Source organism: Gopherus flavomarginatus, chromosome 1 (assembly GCF_025201925.1).
Source record: "Gopherus flavomarginatus isolate rGopFla2 chromosome 1, rGopFla2.mat.asm, whole genome shotgun sequence".
In the NCBI taxonomy this organism is placed as follows: domain Eukaryota; kingdom Metazoa; phylum Chordata; order Testudines; family Testudinidae; genus Gopherus; species Gopherus flavomarginatus.
The window spans coordinates 328591939-328612691 of NC_066617.1; the positions used below are offsets into that span (position 1 = coordinate 328591939).

The 20753-nt window shown below is 40.0% G+C and overlaps 1 protein-coding gene across 3 annotated transcripts in view; it reads left to right on the forward strand.

The window, feature by feature from the left end:
• Positions 1–20753, forward strand: part of ATP8A2 (ATPase phospholipid transporting 8A2) — a 657063-nt gene that overhangs the window by 113837 nt on the left and 522473 nt on the right. For all 3 annotated transcript variants that reach the window (XM_050937153.1, XM_050937152.1, XM_050937151.1), the window contains exons 3-5: positions 8456–8555; positions 9519–9617; positions 13466–13511. In XM_050937153.1, coding sequence (XP_050793110.1) covers positions 8456–8555; positions 9519–9617; positions 13466–13511 — 245 coding nt within the window. The remainder of the gene's footprint in view (positions 1–8455; positions 8556–9518; positions 9618–13465; positions 13512–20753) is intronic.

Consider the following 20753-nt stretch of genomic DNA (forward strand, 5'->3'; position numbering starts at 1 on the left):
TTGTATTATTTGAGCACAAAGAAACATGGAATTCAAGATGATTTTGGTACCAGCATTCTGTGGTGATCCTGAGGCGTATTTAGAAAACATTCATTTGTTAATGCATACATATTGTGGCAAAGAGCCGCCTTCTCCTCAGCAGGCTCAGTCCTTTTTACCCTTGGATACACAGGCTTGGGCAGGGCAAATCCTAATAGGTAGCACAGGGTCCAGCTGTTCCATTCCCCAGTCCGTCCCTTGTGCTTGTTTTCCTTCCCTTCTGAGGAGGGGAGTGCAGCCTTCCTTCCTGGAAGGGTTCAGTGTCTTGCTGCACTTGATCTACTGGCAGCTTCCCTGCTTCTCTCACACATCCTCCTTCCACACAGGGGAGGGTTTAAAAAGGTCTTAAGCAGTTGGAGCCAGCTGAACCTAATTAGTTCCCTGGTAACTCCTATTCCATCTGAACCTTATTTCCCTGTGGTTATCTCTCCTCAGTGGACAGGGAGAGGCCTTTCAACCCCATGGGACTAATTACTACCCCCCTATCTTGTAGCTGTTTGTCCTGGGTTTACCACAATATGCAATAGACCATCAAAGATACGGACACCAGAATTATGGACTGCCGGGTCAACCGGACACCACGTGAAACTGGAAGTAACCAATCAGACAGCAGCAGAGATAAAGAAACATACAAATAACATACTGTGCCTGTATTTGTGGGTAAAAAACCTCACTTTACCCATGAAAGCTTATGCCCAAATATGTCTGTTAGTCTTTAAGGTGCCACTGGATTCCTTGTTGTTTATGTGGCTACAGACTAACATGGCTAGCCCCTGATACTTGTGCCTGTATTGTATCTTAAAGATAGGGACATTTGGGCTGCTTGTCCCCACCCCTCCATCATCGTGCATTGGGCAGCCACTTACAACAAGACGCTGTGGCTGTCAGCTTTTTCTCCCCACTCCCCCACCTCCCTGGCGAAGAGCTGTTCTCTCTCTCATGCACACGCACATGTGCACATGCGCACACACACACACACACACACTCACACACTCCCTCCCTTTCTGCTGGGAGAAGGATTAGCTTGCAAACTCATGCAGGGCACTAAGTAAAGAGCTTAGCTGCTGTTGAAACCTGGCATGGAGTATCAGCTGCTGGATCTGGAGCATGAACTGTGCTTTATTCACAGTTACGAACATTTCGGAGTTATGAACAACCTCCATTCCTGCGGTGTCCGTAACTCTGAGGTTCTACTGTACTTATAAATAAAATGTACTTGGGGTTGGGGAATCGCTTTGTTACAGAAGTGACTGCAATGGTCTAAAATGTTAACTTGGTTAAACCATTAATTTTTCCCCACTGTTTTAAAGTATGTGAAAACCATAGAGAGATCTGCGCATTTAATTACAGTCTGCATTACAAGAGTATCGTGCTACACTTGGGACTATAGAAATGTGAATGAAAACTAGATAAGAATCCTTTCAAGTAATCACAGTTGATGGCAACTAAAGTAACATTAACTTACGGAGGAAATAATTTGTTGAAAATTCCGCATCATCAAGGATGTCTTCATTATATTGAAAGCACGAATATATGAAAATAATAAATCTAAATATTGTTAATTGTCATGATTCATTAAATACAATGAGGTTTTGTGACCGCTTGTGATTGTGTTGAAATGTCCCATTTAATACATAATATATGGTCTCCCTCGACTCTGTGTATGCAGTATAACATCTATATGCTGGGCATGACTGTAAAGAATGTTATCTTCTCTAGAGAGAGGGTGCTAAACTGGTAACTGAGCTAGGATACACACCCTGACACCAAGAGGCTCTGGTTACACAAAGTAAACAAACTAAATTAAATGGAGCTGTAAAAATGAAATAACAAATTAATTACATCATATCAGTTTTAACAATTGTATACAGGTCACAATTTTAAAATTAACTTTTTATTTAATTTTGTTCTAATTTTATGTGCCTCATTAAAGATCTGGTCCTGCTGCCACTGCAGTGAATGGCAGATCTTCATCAGTGGGATAGAATCAGCTCCAAGCATCAAAATATGCTGGCACCTCTCATAATTTTGTTATTCATACTTAGATACAGCAAAATCCCATTAACAGTTGGGAAAAAAAGACGGTTAAAGTAGAAGGATAACAGATTGCTAATCATGCTTAAGTTTTCTCACATGTGAAGTCCCATTTACTCTGTAAGTCAAGTTAACATGTTCACAAGTGTTTGCAGAATTGGGTATGTAATAAGACATATTTTATTAGTTAATCATTATGCATGGCAATTAATTAAATGGAAAAAGCAGACTTTTTTGTGAATACCTGTTTTAATATGGCAACATAGACTAGTGAATCAAAGGCACATGGTAGGTATAATGTGTTTGGACTTTAAAAGAACATTTGATTATGTATGTTTCAGTCTTACGCTGAACTTTGTGGTTAGTTTGGATATTAGTGCTGTCATGCAGTGAAATTGGTCAAAATACTTCTTGGGGAGGACTGGAAATGCTCACTTGGTGCATCCCACAGAGAAGGCTGGGCTTACTGTCCTGGTACAGTTTGCACCTTCCTTATTTGTGTGGGGGAGCTCAGGTGTGGTGGTGTCTTGGGTCCTGTGGTGTGGATCCTAAAGCAGGAGATTGGAGAAAACAATGTAACCTCTCTAGATTAATAGTGCTGTAGAGGCTGGTTCCCTTGGAAAACAGCTAGTTAAAAATAATCCGTTTGTCCCAGAATATTCTGTTGGCTCTTGTAGAAATTATAGTCTCAGTCTTCATGGGGCTAGGGGATGGCAGCTGCATTATGAATACTGCATTACTAGTACAGCTGTGGGCAGGCTGTCCCAAAGAATGATACTAGCATCTCTGGAAATAGCTGAAATTGTATCATGGTGAAAGCTGCTGGTATGGAAAGAACACACACACACACACACACACACACACACACACACACACACACACACACACACACACACACACACACACACACACACACACACACACACACACACACACACACACACACACACACACACACACACAATTTTGTGAGGCAGAAGGGAATAATTTAAAATTGTTGGATGACAAGTAATTTTATGTTAAAAATTACTAGAAATATTTAGTCCAGAGAAACAAGAAATGACTGGCCACCTCTTACTACTTGTTTCTCTTACTGCCAAATCAGGGAAAACCAAAGTAAAAAGATGGAATTATTGATACAGGTTATTCATTAGACTATCTCAGGTGATGTGACTCCCACTATTGTTAGTAACAGGAGTTCTTTTACATACCTTCAGGGATGCCAAGATTAAAATCAAGCAAAGTAATCATAGATATTAACCAGGGATATTTTATTATTAAAGAAGGAAAAAGAAAACATTAAACAAAAAACCACAAATGACACAATACAGGTGATTAACTGGTTACTTTAGTTACAATCTCTTCTATATGCTTCCCTGCGGAGAGCTTTTAGGAGAGATTAAGCCTTTGACAGTGGAGGTGTTCTTCATTTGGGAAGTTAAGACCAAAGTTCAGTGTTTTCCAAATTTTATTGTGAGCCCATCTTAGTATCTCATAGATATTTAAACTGTTTATAATTGGACAAAAGAATTTAAGAGCAGGTGGGGCCTGTTTGGTATATCATTGATAACCTAAACAGTTGATCATTGGGCAAAGTACGGTAACTAATATTAACTAAATCCTGTGAAATCGAAGAAAATATTTAAATCAGTTACTTAAAAGGAGCCATTTAAGGAACAGTCTTGAGATGGGACAATTATGAATATTAAGAAACTTACATACAATTAAATCCCACTATTTTTTTTGTTTACCAATGTTTAGCCCCTGTTACCTCTTCAAGAATACTTGGTCTAACCATTTGGCAATTAACAGGAGAAACTGTTAATATTTTTAAGTTACAAAAGCATTTCCGTATTCCGATAAATATTCAGAAGAGTTTAAATTTAATCTGTTGGCAGTATCTTAGTTAACTTCTGTCATAACATATTCCCAGATTTGGATCTTAGCGTCCAAAATATGGGTGTTAGCATGAAAACCTCCAAGCTTAGTTACCAGCTTGGACCTGGTAAAACTGCCACCACCCAAAAAATTAGAGTGTTTTGGGGCACTCTGGTCCCCCCAAAAACCTTCCCTGGGGACCCCAAGACCCAAATTCCTTGAGTCTCACAACAAAGGGGAATAAACCATTTCCCTTCCCCCTCCTCCTTCCAGGTGTTCCCTCCCTGGGTTCCTGGAGGGATACACAGAAGCAATCTCCGTGAATCTAAACAGAGGAATTCCACCCTCCCTATTTCCAGTCCTGGAAATAGGTACCGAGAGAGAGAGAGAGCCAAGCTCCCCCCCACCCCCTCCTTCACCCAGAGGGAATGCAAAGTCAGGCTAGTAAATCTAACACACACAGATTTCCCCCTGACTTTTTCCTCCCACCAATTCCCTGGTGAGCTACAGACTCAATTCCCTGGAGTTCCAAACTAAAGAAAAAACTCCAACAGGTCTTAAAAAGAAAGCTTTATGTAAAAAGAAAGAAAAAATACATAAAAATGGTCTCTCTGTATTAAGGTGACAAATACAGGGTCAATTGCTTAAAAGAAATCTGAATAAACTGCCTTATCCACAAAGAATACAATTTAACACATTCCAGCAACTACACACATGTAAATACAAAAAAACAAACCTATGGTCTTCCTATCTTTGTACTTACAACTTGGAAACAGAAGATTAGAAAAGCAGGAGGCAGAAAAATCCTCTCATAGCCGAGAGAGTACAGGCAGAAGACAAAGAACTCACACCCAAAACTTCCCTCCACCCAGATTTGAAAAAGTCTTGTTTCCTGATTGGTCCTCTGGTCAGGTGTTTCAGGTTACTCCTTTCCAGGTGAAAGAACATTAACCCTTAGCTATCTGTTTATGACAACTTCCTCTCACCAATCCGTGTTGAAGTCCTGGGGAGGCTTTCCTTGGTTGCTTTCCTTTTGAGGCTTCTCTGTTTTTCTTATCTGACTGTGGCAGCTTGCTTGTAGAGATGGCAGGATGAGTGGTGGAGTGCTTGCTGTTTAAGCAAGGTAGCAGAGATGTGTGTGTGTGTGTGTGAATATATAGAAAAACATACCTCTTTCAGGCTTGTGTAGATTCCAAGTTAGTTGCTATCATCCTTTCACTGGGCTCAGTACCTTTATGGGTTGTCTGTAGGAGCTTCTTCATTAAATGAATATGCTGCACTTTCTAGCTGCCTTTGTTCTTGTGTTGGGAAAATCCCAGATAACCTTTTAAAGTTAGAGATTAACATTTTATTTTTATTCAGTCCATTGTCTGACATAGTCCTTCAGTTTATTTAGAGTTCAACAGGAAATTATTTTTTTTTAAAATTCAAACAATCCTGTTCTTTTTACAAATATTTTTAGTTTTTAAAATAGTCTTTTAAAATTAAATAATTCTTAGAAATTCTTCAGTTTAAGAATCAACAACTCCTTGAGTAATTATTTAAGTTTTTTATTGTTTAAGTTTATGATTTTTCTTGTCATCTTGAGTTGGGTGAGGGAGCTATTTAAGCATGTCAATTTAATTAATCCTCCACTAATATAAATATTCTATACTTAAAGAGCTTCTTACATCAATAATTAGTTTAGCAAGATCATTAGAGTCTGTTAGTACATGAGCACTTTACTATTTACATAACAATGATATTAGGAAATTTAATTTAGTGCTTTGCATTTAGTTAAAATAGTTGCAAATGTGCCGTTCAAAATGATTTGTCGTTTCACAACTGACGAAATAAACAAAGGTTTAAAACATTTCCAACTACACATGTTTTTCCTAGACACTTTTGAGTGAAGTTTTTAGAATAATTATAAAATTAAACAAGCATATTTCTAGAATTATTTGTGTGGGTTTACTCTGAACTTTTCCTTGGGAGGGTGAAAAAGCCCACTTTATACCTAGATTTATTTTTTGATAATGTAACCCTACATTCCTTTTCACAAATCAGGTCTTTTCCTAAAAGGTGAATGTTTTTTGTATGATATGTTTTCTTGAAACAAGGATTACATTTGTACTAAACTGGTATTTTATACAAAGGATGGTATTCTGGTTTGTTTGTCTCTGGGGTGACAGAAAGCAGAAGCCTCTTGGAATTCATCTCCTTAGCTTGAATGTTTTCTGCAGTTGGTAAACAAAAACATATATATGTTAGGTACTTTTCTCCAAGTACCATATATATGAGAATAATGATAAATATATACTAATCTTCAGTAAAGGCACTGGGAAGCTTAATTACATAATATTAAAATAGTGTATTAATATAATTTTTGCATTAATACTGAGGTCTCTACATCAATTTATCACTTAAAAACAAAGAGCTGAATTCTCCCCTGCATCCGGGGTCTTCTTGTTGTGAGGGGAAGGAGATGGTCATTAGGGAGTCAGATACAGCTAGCTCCCTCATTCAGCACCAATCTGGCCCTGACATTCCTTAGAGTAGCTCAGGTGCTACTCTGGCTTATACCACTAGATATCTTTTTCCAGTGGAGTGTAATAGAGCTCTGCTAAAGTAGAGTGAAGGGGTGGCTGGTATGGGAGACAGCTCTACCTAGTTCATTAGCTTTATGCCAACAGAGAAATCCCTTCTCCAAGGGTAAATCTTCACTGGCCACTTATGGGCAGAACACGACCAGATTGCACTGCCTGAGCAGCACAAAGTGAATGAATCATACTGTAGGATCTGGCCCAACATATTTCCATTCCACCTCTCTATACATTGCAGAGGTTCATGAGCCTAGAAATTCTATTTGGTACTCATGTTTATGCTTGCACTGGTCACCTGTCAGCCACGTTTGTGTTGTCCGGGGGACATGGCTCATTATAAAACTGAACAATATAATGTCTTGGGCTTTATAGACTTTTCTCCTGAAATTGACCATGTTTTCATTTATATCACAACATCTATTGTTACTTGTGCTGTCCATTATACAGGTAGCAGAGAAAACAACACAACTTATCTGAGAAATGAGTTTTCTTCCTAATCTGTCCATATGGCTAGATGTAGATCACCTTTTGCATTACTCTTCCTGTGGTGTAATTACCTCAAGATATCACTACACAAGATGATCAGCAAGGCTTATTCTGAAATTATCTATTTTTTTTGGTAGCTTAGTGCTCACAACGAAGGCTTTGAGTTCAGCATACTAGGTCGGTTCTGAGCCAAGAAGTGACTCAGAGTACGAAATAAAAGGCAGATTTCCATAAGGACAATAGCTGTTAATTCTTTAAAGTGTGGCTGTACTTTGAAAAATCACGCTGTAAAAAATGGCTTTGTGGAGTTTCCAGCCTATAGCCTGGCTATAACAGTTCTAGGTTATAACAATAACAAATGTAGTATTAATTGGACTTAACTACATGCTTGAAGATAAGCACATGCTTAAGTGGTTTTCTGAGCTGGGTTCCTAATTAAATGTAAGTGTTAGAGAGAACTGCCCATAGTACTGGAGTTTGGACAGATATTTTAAGTAGATAATTTTTGTCTTCTGACTGTATTGTCAGGTGATATTTGTTGTAATGATCACAGTTCCTGCCTTTCTCCAAGCCTTCAGGGTCCAGTATGTGCTCCCTCAAAAAGGAGAAGTACAATATACAGTCAAACCTCGCAATAACGTGCCCCGCCATAACACAAAATCACATATAACGTGATCATAAGTTGGCTCCCCTTTAAGGCCTAATGCCAGTGGTCCCCAATGCCATGGCGCCCGCTGGGACATTGATGTGCCCCCGCCTAGTGCCCAGCAGGGGAGAGAAGCTGTGGCTCTGCGCCTCCCGGGGACAGAGAACTCAGAGGCTGCGGGCGCCAGTGCTCACTGTCTCCGGCAGGCACAGGGCCGCGGCTTCTCTCCAAGCTGGAGAGGAGCTGCGGCCCCGCGCCTGCCGGGAACAGGGAGCACTGGTGCCCGCAGCCCTGGAGTTCTCTGTCCCTGGCAGGCGCAGGGCCGCGGCTTCTCTCCAAGCCAGAGAGAAGCCGTGGCCCCATGCCTGCCAGGAACAGAGAGCACCGGCACCCGCAGCCTTGGAGTTCTCTGTCCCCGGCAGGTGCGGGGCCGCAGCTTCTCTCCCCTGCTGGGCACTAGAGGCACTAGGGGCACTGGGCACTAGGCTGTGCACATCAATGCAACGCATTGGGGACCACTGATTTAAACTGACCGGCTTGAAACACCGCTATACTGCGACCCCGCATTTATCACAATGGAATTTTTTGGACCCCAAACATTGCGTTATAGCGCAGTCTCACTGTATTTCTGTACATTATACATCTCCTTAATGTTTACCCACCACTTCCTATATTAACTTTGCACAATGAAGTCATTGCTAGCTCTTGAGGCACCATCATTTTTCTGCAGGTGTTTTTTTTGTTATAGTACTGTACTAACCAAGTGTTTGTGTGTGTTTTGAACCTACAGTACAGCCAAGTACAGTGTGGTGACATTTCTACCTCGATTCCTCTACGAGCAGATTAGAAAAGCTGCTAATGCTTTCTTCCTCTTCATTGCCTTACTGCAGGTATGGTTGTATTGTTTTACCTTTGATTCAAAAGAAATTCAAATGTAATTACAAAGCAACTAAAAGAAAAACAAATCAAGGGTGTCTCAATAGAATAATTGATAAAGTAGTCACCATTATCACAATGTGAAGTACATAACTTTAAACAGGAAATTAAAGGGTAGTTGGAGATTTTGAAGCTGTTTGCAAAGTAAATTCCAATTTAATAAGAAGTCTTGTTGCTAATTTCACCGTAAATTACTTTTAAACTGACCAAAGAGACTAAAAAAGCTTCTTTTTTGCATACGTGTGCTTGTAAAGCCAGGTTGTTTTAGTTACTGTGGGTCAGATACTCATCTGGTGCAAATAAAGAAAATGGAGGTATGCTGATTTACACCACCTGAATGAGTTCATCTGTCTAGGCCAGGGAGGGAGAGAGAAATGTGTAAGTAAAAGAATTGTAGAAATTCTAAAATGGCCTATGATAGCTTTCTTTTGCAAAATAATGCTATGATTTAAAGGTCTGATATCTCAGTCCTTTCAGAGCTGTAAACAAGTGCTGTATAAACCACTGGGAATCTCCATTTTCTGCTGTTTATAAAGCTTCACTTTCTGGTCCTGAATCTTAAATAGCTCAGTGATACAGGACTTACTATGATCCATCCTGCACCTCTGACCAGTACATTTTTAGGGGGAAATTGTACATTTGGGTGGGAGGGGAAGAAGAGAACATTTCTCTGACATGTTGTTTTTAATTGGCTTGAAAATGGATTGGTTTGAATCATCTCAAAGTTTATGAAGTCAGAATAAGCCCCAGTATACATGGGGTAATGGGCAGAGTGCAGCTGAGATGATTAAGGTTCTATCCCTTATGGCTGCTGCTCTAGTTCTACTTCTCACTTGATATATTCATAAAATTCTAAACTTTACCTTATATAAATCGTAGATTTGCTGCATAAAACAGTTCTATTTTGTCCTTTACAGCAAATTCCAGATGTCTCTCCAACAGGAAGATATACCACCTTGGTGCCATTGCTATTTATTCTAACCGTTGCTGGCATCAAAGAGATTATAGAAGACTACGTGAGTATAATTTATTTAATTTGGGAAACAAGTAGGCTTCCGACCAGTGAAACACATACAGCTTTAGTAAATGCATCTTTAAGAGTTACACAGTAACCGTTGTTGGATCAAATCCTGAGATCTTTGCTTAGTTATTACTCAGCCCTTACTCAGGTAAATAGTCCATTGACTTTAAGAGGAGCTTGCCTGAGACAGGACCTCAGGAGTCGGCTCATTATCATTGTGTAATAGTACTTTATTAAACATATATATGTCTCACTAGGTGTGCTGTCTGTTTTGAATAATTGAATGGATCTGGGCTGGTGTGTTGACGTGAAAGCATATGTACAATAGGAAATGCAGATGAACTTTGAACTGGGTTACGAAAACACAATATTAAAACAAATGGAGCTTTATCTATTTATAACAGTGGAGAATCTGCCCCATAATAAAAATATTTGAATTTATTTTATCAAGAGAATTCCAAAGTTTAAAACATATTGAGAAAAGCAAATTTTGAAGAGGCTATACCTATATATTTTAATTGGAAGCGTGAGAAATATAAATATTTCAGTGCTTGCAAGAATAATCACACTCACTAAATCTCATCTCTTTTCACCTTCTAATACGTGTAGCACAATAATTGCACATAAAGGGGCAAACTTTCAAATTGGCTTCCACAGACAATGTGAATTTGCACACCCAAATTTTAGCTTGCAGTGTTTTGTTTTGCACACTCCAAAGCTCCATGTTTCTTGCACAAGTATAGTAATTAACTATGTAGTATCCCAGTTTGCACATTTGTATCCAGCAGGATCAGGGTGCAAAAAATATTTACTTAAAATTACATGTGTAAAAAGAACTAAGAGCAGTTCTGTTTGTGCTAATTTAGGTGCTGCTTTGTAAAATTTGGCCCAAAGGCTTCTCTGAGTAGAAACAAAGTCACTTATTTGTAGCCAAGAAATTAAATCTTTAATTACATATGGTAGCAAAAAAAAAACAACCAAACAAACAACAATGCTGTTTCTCTGTTTTCTTTTACTCTAAACTCAAGTGTAGTACACAGATACAACTTTAGATAATGTTTTCACCCCACTTCTCGGCCTTATGGATGAGGGGTGAAAACATTATCTAAAGTTGTATCTGTTCTCTTTAAGTAGTCAAAAGTGTGATTTTGCCATCCTGAACAGTATCTTAGGTCTGCTCTCTAGAGCCTTTAACTCTGCCCTTTCTTTAAGAAAAGGAGAAAGTATAGTTGTACATTTTATTATCAAAGAGATTAAAATGCCCAATTTGTTTTAGCAATAATATCACTGGTGGATGAATATCAGAAGGAAGATATTGACGGCTGTTGGCACATGACTGAGATAGATCACTAGGGAACCTTCCACTGTTTGGATAAACTTTGGTTCCACATCCAAATTTTGGATTTTTCTCTGAACGGAAACTTTGAATCTTTTGAAGCTGGCCCCTCACTGGAATTTAGATTCCACTTCGGGAAAACAGCATTTTGCTTAGCAATAAATCTCTTCCAAAAAAAAAGGAAAACGGAAAGCAACATCCCTTTTTCATCTGATAAATAAAAAGACATCCCTAATCAGAACTGACTTTCTTTTGTAGTAAGCCAGGATAATTTAGTACTTTGCCTTTGAAATTTAGGTCAATTTCGTAGCCAGGAGACCTTTCCTGACAAGCAGATTGGAAAACAATGTAAAGGATGACTGTCACCTGGGGCCGCTGTTGCTCCCCAGCTCCAAGCGTACATTGCCACACCCAGTCTCTGTGAAGGAGGTTTATAATTCTATTATAACAAAGGTTAGCAAACAAGCAGAAGACCATCTTAAATCAATACCTGGCCCTCTGGCTTCTAAGCCACCCATCCCAGGGGTCTCTGGCACTCAAGTTCCTGGCAGTTTCCTCCTTCAACAGCTCTGCTCCCCTTCTGTAAATGCCTACACAGCAAAGAAAAAGCCATGGCTGGCCTGTGCCAGTGGACTCAGGCTTGCAGGGCTGTTTCATTGCTGTATTGACTTCTGGGGTGTCAGGAGCCTGAACAATGGGACCTTCCCACCCCACAGGGTCCTAGAGCATAGGCTTGGGCATCTACATAGCAATAAAACAACTCCACAGCCTGAGTCCTGCAATCCCCAGTCGGCTAGCATGGGCTAGCTGCAGGTTTTTCTTTGCTGTATAGATGGACCCGTTGAAACCGCAGCCACTTGGTTGCTTCCCTCAGCCCCTGACCCCCTTGTTCCAGGGACCCACCACTTGAGTTAGCTCTGCTCCAGCATTTTTTTGCTCATCTATCTCAGTCCGTCCTTCCCTGAGCTGCCTAACAGCAGCCCTTTATAGGCCCAGGTGTAGCCCAAGTCTTCTTTAATTACCTGGATTGGGCTCATCTGCTCCAGTCCAAGGGGAGCTGGGCTCAGTCTATCCGCAGGGACCAGCTACCTTGTGACAATGACCCAGGGTGGTAAAAAGAATTGAAAACCTAACAGAAGTTGTGCATCTCATTCTGGTCATTTAATAGATGCTCTCACTGCACAGGCTGTATATTCTTACATCAGACAGGCTTAGACAAAACTATACCAACTATTTTAATTGACATTCAAAGCTGCTGACTCAAATTGAGGTCCTGCGGCTAAGTGAGCTAAGTTGGAAGAAGTTTCCATTCCAGACATATGGTAAACAGGGAAGAGAGATGGAAAAAATTAAAAATGGAGGTAAGAGGATTTTCTCCCATCCTTTCTCAAAATAGTATTTCCTCGCATTCTTGTCCACACTCCCTACTTAGAAAGGCACCCTCATTTGCTTTCTTAGGCCTGATCTACACTACGCTGTTAAACCGATTTTAACAGCGTTAAATCGATTTAACGCTGCACCCGTCCACACTACACTGCTCTTTATATCGATTTAAAGGGCTCTTTAAATCGATTTCTGTACTCCTACAAAAGGAGAGGAATAACGCTAAAATCGATATTACTATATCGGATTAGGGTTAGTGTGGACGCAAATCGACGTTATTGGCCTCATTATTTTACAGTAGCTACCCACAGTGCACCGCTCCAGAAATCGATGCTAGCCTCGGACCATGGACGCACACCACCGAATTAATGTGCCTAGTGTGGACGCACACAATCGACTTTATAATATCTGTTTTATAAAATTGGTTTAAGCTAATTCGAATTTATCCTGTAGTGTAGACGTAGCCTTAGTTAGGTATAAGTGTACTCAGCACCTTACGATTATAGAGTAACTTAAAACAAAGCCTTTCAGACAAATTCTGACACTTGGCAAGTGTAGATGAAATATTAAGAAATACAAGGGGGAAGAAAAATTCCTGCTGAGTTGAGCAGTCTGTTTTGTAAAATAAGTATTACATGGTTCCAGGAAAGTAGGGTTATTGTAGTCAAAAGGTCTGTCTCCTGTCAGCTCTTGAATGATGTCAGTTTTTTACTGTATATTAAGAAGCTTTGAATACATAAAGCTAGGACAAATTACACATAGAATATGTGTAGGCAACACACTCTAACTCCCATCATGTAGAATTATTCACCTGTTCTAATTGCATTTTTGGAGGCAGCTTTTAACTTGCCTTGTTATCTGTTGTTGCTGAGCAAAGTGTAAGCGGTACATTTTCAGCTTAGTGAATAGCACCTCCTAATTTAGATGCAGAAAATCGATTTTGTAATTCTAAGCAAAAAGATGCATAAAACAGCATAGGCAATCTAATTTAATTGACAAAAGAGAGATCTCTGCCTTGTCCTTTGCTCCTCCAGTTTTTGCCTTGTTCATTCAGCACATGGGTTACTAATGTGGAATCTTCCTGAGTGTAATTAAATGTTTTTTGTTTGTTTGTTTCATGACAGAAACGACATAAGGCAGACAGTACAGTAAACAAAAAGAAAACAGTAGGTAAGATCCTAATGTAGTTTCATTTTTTAACTAAATATTATGCAGCAGTTATGGCCAGATGCAAATGTATTGTGAAGATGAATCATTATTTTAAAACTAATCATGTATTGTCTTCTGATTCTATAAATTCTAAAGAACTCAAGGAATATGTACATGCATGACTGTTTGAATGCTAGGTGCTGATAATTAGTCATCTTAAATGTTTTGTCTCATTATGAATGATGATATGAAGATCTTGGTGGGATAAAGGGTGTGATGTCCTGGGATATAGAGATATCTGTTTCTCTTGAACCCTAGGACACCAGTCTGACTGAATAACTGCATGGAGACATTGCTATTTGTTAATGCAAGCTTTACTGTTGCTATATCAGTTCATCCATAACTTATTTTAAAAATGAAAAAATATGATTAGTACGTTGGCTGCACTTAGAATCTTTCAAATGGAAGAAATGCTTTAAGTGAAATCACTGTATTTTAAGGTATAGTTTCATTTCTCTCTCTCTCTCAAAAAAAAAATAGCTTAGCCTCCAGAAAAACACTTTGGAGAGCAAATTGCTAAAATTTTGAAGATCTACTCGTGTGTGATCTTTGCAGGTGTTTCAGTGACCCAAGTGCAGTTTAGTATAGCACTGTTGGTTGTTTGCACATTGGGGTTTTGATCTCTAAGCAATGTGTTTCCAAACCAGATATGGTCTGCTATTATTCTATAGTTTTGACATTCTGTAGTACCAAAATATTCTTTCATATACTTGCACATACAGCCCACTGATTTCAAGGGGAATTTATTGTGTGAATCCAAAGGGAGAATTTGACTTTTGGTTCTTTACATCCACATTTTGACCTAGGGCATTCCTTGCTGTGGCTTCAGATACAGAATAGTCTTTTTACTCATTGCAACTTCTGTGAGGCTGTCAAGTCAAGTGCATTTAGTTCATGAGAATGTATTGGTTAATGTAGTCTTTGGAAATATAGGGCAATATCATCCTTTCATCCATGTGGGGCCGCAAAGATGTGATTAGTGAGAATCCTGTCATAGTGAGCCCGAAAATACCGGGGAAGAGACACGTCAGGGCTTGCCTTCACTGCAAAGTTAACTTGAGTTGTAGTTCAAGTGTTGCCCCAACTCAAGTCCCAGCCATACACACAAATCCTTAACTCGAGAATGGTGGTGTTTTTACCAGTCAAAGGGGATAGGCTACAACATGAGTGAGCACAAATTGTCAGCTGCAAACACAATCACTCTGTGTTGCTAATACAATTATTGTGTAGTTCAAGAGTTATTTTGCAGTGTGACTACTCTTACTCAATTTAGGCTAATTTGAGAGGAGTTAACTTGAGTTATCTACACTCTAGTTAACTGTGCAGTGAAGATTTCACCTCAGATGCACAGAAGCAGGATTTACTACCTATTTTGGGATTAATGGTACTTTGATCTTATTTTACCTAGAGAAGAGTGATCCCCCTCTCAGGTATAATCTGTTGAAAGCTCTCCATAGAAAGACACACAGAAGAGATTATAACTGAAGTAACCATTTTTCACTACTAGCTAGTGCTCTGTTTTTGTTTTATTTTCCTTTCATTAGTTATAAAATTGATAAATGATAAAATATCAATTATTCGATTTATAAAATAAGTATTGTGCTTGTCTTCTGGTGCCCCCTAAGGCACAGTAAGAACCCCACCTGGCTAAAATAGTGGTTATCACATCCCTGAGTTAGCACTAAGAGAGGCAGGTAAGATTTGGCCTATCATTTCTTGTTTCTGTAGACTATACATTGTAGTGGTTTTTGGAAAAATAAAAATAATAATAATAGAAAAGTTTCATGGAAAACTTCAAGAGTTGACACTTGCAAAGACATCCAAGAATCCTGTTTGGGAGGGTAGGAGGAGGAGTTCTCCTCCTTAAATAGCATGAATGTTCCAGGATCTACAGGGAAATCCAATGGATTTCAGGATATTCATATATTGGACAGCTTCTCCCTACTGTTTCCCAGCTCTTCCCACCTACAGCAGCCAAACTGAAAGTGTCTTCCTTGTACCTGCATCCTCCTGCCTCCAAAACTTCACGGGAGGTCAACGTCATGGAAAAGGGACTTGGCAGGAGTTAATGCTAACTTTGTCAGCACAAATTCCCATGAGAGGATTTCTGAATAAGGAGTTGCTGATTCATTATCAGATAACTAATTATTTCCCCAATTAATATAACTATTTTATACTTAAATAGCTTCTTGTGTTTAGTCATCTGTTATAGCATTAAAAGACCTTGAATATTTGTATATAAAACATCTGACTATTCACATAACAATGGTATCTGGCTGTTGTTATTATATGAAGTATTTACATTTTGATAGAAAATATTTGCAAATAAACATCTCAAAGGAAGCTTATACCATCTTAAACATTTGAGGGAGAACCTTTAAGACAAACCTCAAGTTAGATACAAGTAATCGATATAATCTGGAAAATATTTCCAAACCATCGTTTTCCCACCCTTAAAGTTTTGAAGAATTAAACTTCAAAGTGCCTGTAAAAGAAATCTGTTTTTTCAATAAGAATATTTTCAGAATTCTTTTTGTGGGTTTAAACTAAGGCTTATCTCTTTGCAAAGAAGAGGAGTAAAGACGTCCACTTCTGTGACTTAGTTTAGAGCTCTGATAACACATTCTTGGTATCACAGTGGTTCTCAACTGGGGGTACATGTACCCTTGGGGGTACGCAGAGGTCTTCCAGGGGGTACATCAAGTCATCTAGGTATTTACCTAGTTTTAGAACAGGCTACATAAAAAGCAATAGTGAAGTCAGTACAAATTAAACTTTCATACAGACAATGACTATTTATACAGCTCTATATACTATATGCTGAAATGTAAGTACAATAGTTATATTCCAGTTGATTTTTTTTAAAAATGGGAAAGTAAGCAATATTTCAGTAAGAGTGTGCTGTGACACTTTCGTATCTTTATGTCTGATTTTATAAAGAAATAGTTTTTAAGTGAGGTGAAACTTAGAGGTACACAAGGCAAATTAGACTACTGAAAGGGGTACAGTAGCCTGGAAAGGTATTATATCCTGTATAAAGAACATCCTCATGTCCTGTTACATAATCAGGTCTGTTTCTAAAACATAAATATCCTAAGAATCTTTTCATGAGATAAAGAATCTGTGTAAACACATTTAGAAGCAAAAAATATGGTTTCCTGGCTAAACAGATGTCACTCTCTTTGACGCTTTTGGTGATGATTCTCTGCTTTTCTAGGAATTTTTTTAATTAGCTTGAACATTTTAGTTAGCAACCAGATCAATTTTTAATAAGTACACAAATGATCATTCTTCACTCATCATGTGTATGAAATTAATGGAAATATTTCCTTATCTTCACTGAAGGTGAAGGCAAGTATGTAATAACCTAAACTTATATACAATTATAATAAAATTATTAATAACCACGTTTGCATCACTGTTGATGTCTATTCCTCAACACAACAGAACACTGACCTTTTTTTTTTAAGATCATAGAGGACACTGAAAAAGTTACATAAAAGTGGGGCTTCAGATAATCAGTATCTTCAAGCCTACCAAAGGTCTTCAGTGCTATAGGAACTTAACATCAGCACTGAGAACTTAGGAATGCCCTGGCAAGGAAGCCTGAAGCTAAGCTACCTAGTCCTGTGGGGTTTAGTAGCTGCACAAGGATTTAGCTTCAGCCCAGTGGAACTTTAAAACTCTGTAAAACTGAATCACCACCTCCACAGAGATCTGCAGGAGTGGACCTTTAGCTAGTGTAACCTCCGATGACAGAAGTGACTTTTGGTTAACTAAGATTTTCAGCTAAATGAATTTAGGAAAATCAGTTTGCTCTATATTGAGGTTGGTTTTGGGGTAGAAGTGACATGAATTTTTTATTTTAAATCTATGAAGACAGTGTGTACCTTTTGGCCTGACCTCCTCCTCCCCCACTCCCCTGGAGGTAATAGCTTGCTTCTTATGTTGGCTTCCTAGATACATTTTCTGGGATGAGTGAAGTGCAAAAAAAAAGAATGAAAACATTCTAGATAGATCATTTGGTGTGATTAAGTCATTGTAAACTTCTTTGCCATTACCCAGTAATGTACAACAAATCTCCCCCCCACCACCATAATGTGTTTCAGGAATGATCATTTTCACATCCATTAATTAGTACAATATTACATCTTGTCCTTACACACACATGCTTTACTAGCATAGACAATAACAGACCCCTCTTCCAGGATAACATCGAAGGAACATTGAGACTTATCCTCAGGTTACCTGTTCATCCCAACCCTTATGGCTAGTTCCAATCAAGAGGGCACACGTAGGTGCAATGTGAGAGATACTAACCCTCTAATGCATTTGAACCTCCTTCAGAGAAGTCTGAGGTTGAAGAACCAAATGTTCTTGTTGATCCAATTTCAATAGGTGGGGTCCTGAAATTGGGGCTCTTAAATGTCGGAGGGGAGCAAGGTTTGTGATCAGAGGGTTGAAATTTCAATTTTTTTTTTTTTGGCCCAATTCCACTCTGTATCAACCAGGCTCATGAAATCCCTCTGAAATGGCAATATGCCCATAGACTTTAAACCAAGTTGTTGGCATGAGCTTGTTACAATATGTGCCCTTTAATGGAACTACCCAGTCTGAGGGACCTTGCTGAATCAAGTCATGTCCAGCTAAAGTCCAGTTCAGCGGTTCCCAGTTCACAAGGAATCGTGTGATATTCTTGCCTGCTGGCGTGACCAGAGACAGCTGCAGTTCATCTCCGGGTAATGGAGGTGTCTGAGTTCCAGTGACAATAATGACACATAGGGGCATGGTTATTCCCCAAGCAGTGGAGGAAACCAGGGCTACTCTGCACCTTCCAGCACCCAGGAGGCTGTCAGTAGGTGTGTTTGATGGTGTGCGTCCCATCCATTTTCCTTCCATTCTTTGAGCAGTGAAGAATGAAAACATTTCTGCCAGGGTTTTCCATTTTTCTCATTCAGGATTTCTAGCTGACAAACACTGGGGCTGGCCTGATTCACAATAGAGCTGCGGCCATTCCAGGTGTGTGTAAAGAGCTGCTTAGCAGTGACAGAGGCGGTGTTGGTTTTAGTAGGGACGGCTTCCACACATTCATACACAATTGAGAAACTTTGACAGCTAGAAACTGAACCAAATTCCTCAGTACTTACACTGTTGCTTGCTACAGGCAATGATTCATTCTGAGCTAACTCAGTCAATCCACTTCCACACCCTTCAGTTGCAGCAAACTGCTTGCAAAAGCTAGCATGAGGTTTTATTCCTTCAGGAGCACTTTTAGGCAACAATACATTTCCCCTAGAAATTTTGTCCTTTCCTTTTTGGTTAGGGGTTGCTCTACAGAAACATCTTTCTGAGCATCTTTCTGGGTTTCAGTTGAGTCCAGAACGACTTCTGAGACAACTGACATAACTTCAATCAGCATAAGCTGAGAGGCATATTCTGTCTGCTCCTCAGACAGAAGGTTGGAGATAAACTCTCCTCCAACAGATAAACTGCCATTCTTAACATTCACAAGGTTTGGAATTTCCTCCACTTTGTTCCCAGACAAACTTTTGGAGATTGGAGTAGCTCCCTTCATGGGTAAGTCATTACTCCCAACAGACACAAGCGTAGGAACACTTCCTTCCTGGGTTTTAGTTGAGTCCAGAACCACATCTGGCACAACTGACAAATCCTCAGTCATCATAAACTTAGAGGAACTTTCTGCCTGTTCCACAGACAGAACAGACAGAACATTTTCTCCCTCAGCAGTTAAACTGCTTTTCTGACTAGACAGAGAGCTTGAACTTCCCTCTCCCTTGTCGCAGACCACATGACTTTTCACAGACAAACACTGGGAGAGTGGGATGGCTTTCTTAACAGGCAAATTGCCACTCCCAAGAGACAAACCATGGGAGACAGTTTCTCCCTCATACCCGTTGACCTGACCCTGTTTAGTGGTGGGTCTCCTTTCGGAGATCCTATCCACTAGCAATTGGGCTAACGTCCCTGGGTTCCCCACTGTATCCTTCACAGTGGGTCTCCTCCATACATCGCACTGACGTCTTGCAATCAGCTGGGGAGGCCCCTAGGGAACTGGGCACCCCTACTGATCGTCAGACTCCCAGAGCCTCCACTCAGAAGAGGGGGCAGGGATCTGGCTTTGACGAGGAGTGGGGACGGGGGATGCACTCCATACCAGGGCAGTGGGTTGTGGGGGAGCTCTCTGCATTAACTCCATTTTCCGCATGACCTGAGACAAAGAATTAGTCAGGATGCTGAGGGGCTAGCGATCATATTTTCCCATATCCTCCCTTAAATTCACCAGCTCCTTCCAAATCATGTTCCTAAGGGTCTCCTTGGGTCGGCGCTGTCCAGGGTTGTGGGAGATAGGGGAATTAAGATTGGGAGGGTGCCTGGCAGAGTGAGGACCATTATTTGTAAATGTGATAGCCTGCACGGGCTCTGAGGTAGTCTTTTTGCTGACTTGTCTTTTCAAGACACCAGTTTCTCGCAGCAAATCTCCTGTTTGATTTTTGCCACTAGTTCACTCCAGGTTAGGTGTTCTAAATCCACAGTCCCCATGGTCAATTTTGTCTGAGAATTTAATCCTGCATAAGTGCTCTGTACTAATTCATGTCCCTGATACTGGAAAGTGATAATCCCATTCTCTTCTGACTGGGGTAATGAATCAGAGAGAGCTGCCAGCATTTTTTTCGAATTAGGTAAGTTTCTGGGGCTTCTCCTGGTTTCTGCTCTTCCATTATATACAGTTTCTTAAGGGAAGACGCAGGCAGTAATATTTTAAGAGCACATATCATCCATTCCCGCGTCCAGTGGCAGTCTGCTCCCAAGAACCTATCCCTATGTCTAGAGCATCTGCATCACAAGGAGAGGCGCAGAACTGAGCCAATTGGGTTAAGTCCATGCCATCAGCAGAGGGGTACATTTGCCAAACACGGGCCAGCCATGCAACGGCTGTGTCACAGTTCAGTGGCCACAGTCTCTCAGCAATAGCCTTGGCTTGACTAGGCGACCATCCTACTACATCTGTGACCAGCTCTGTTGTAGGAAGATCAGCTCCTGCAACTATGTGTTTAACCTCCCTTGTGGAAACAGGGGCAACATTATGCATGTGTGGCCAATTGGGGTTAAATGGGTTTTTGGGGACAGCATCAGGGGGTATCTTTATTTTCCCAGGGGGGTCCAAATCACAATCCTCTCTCA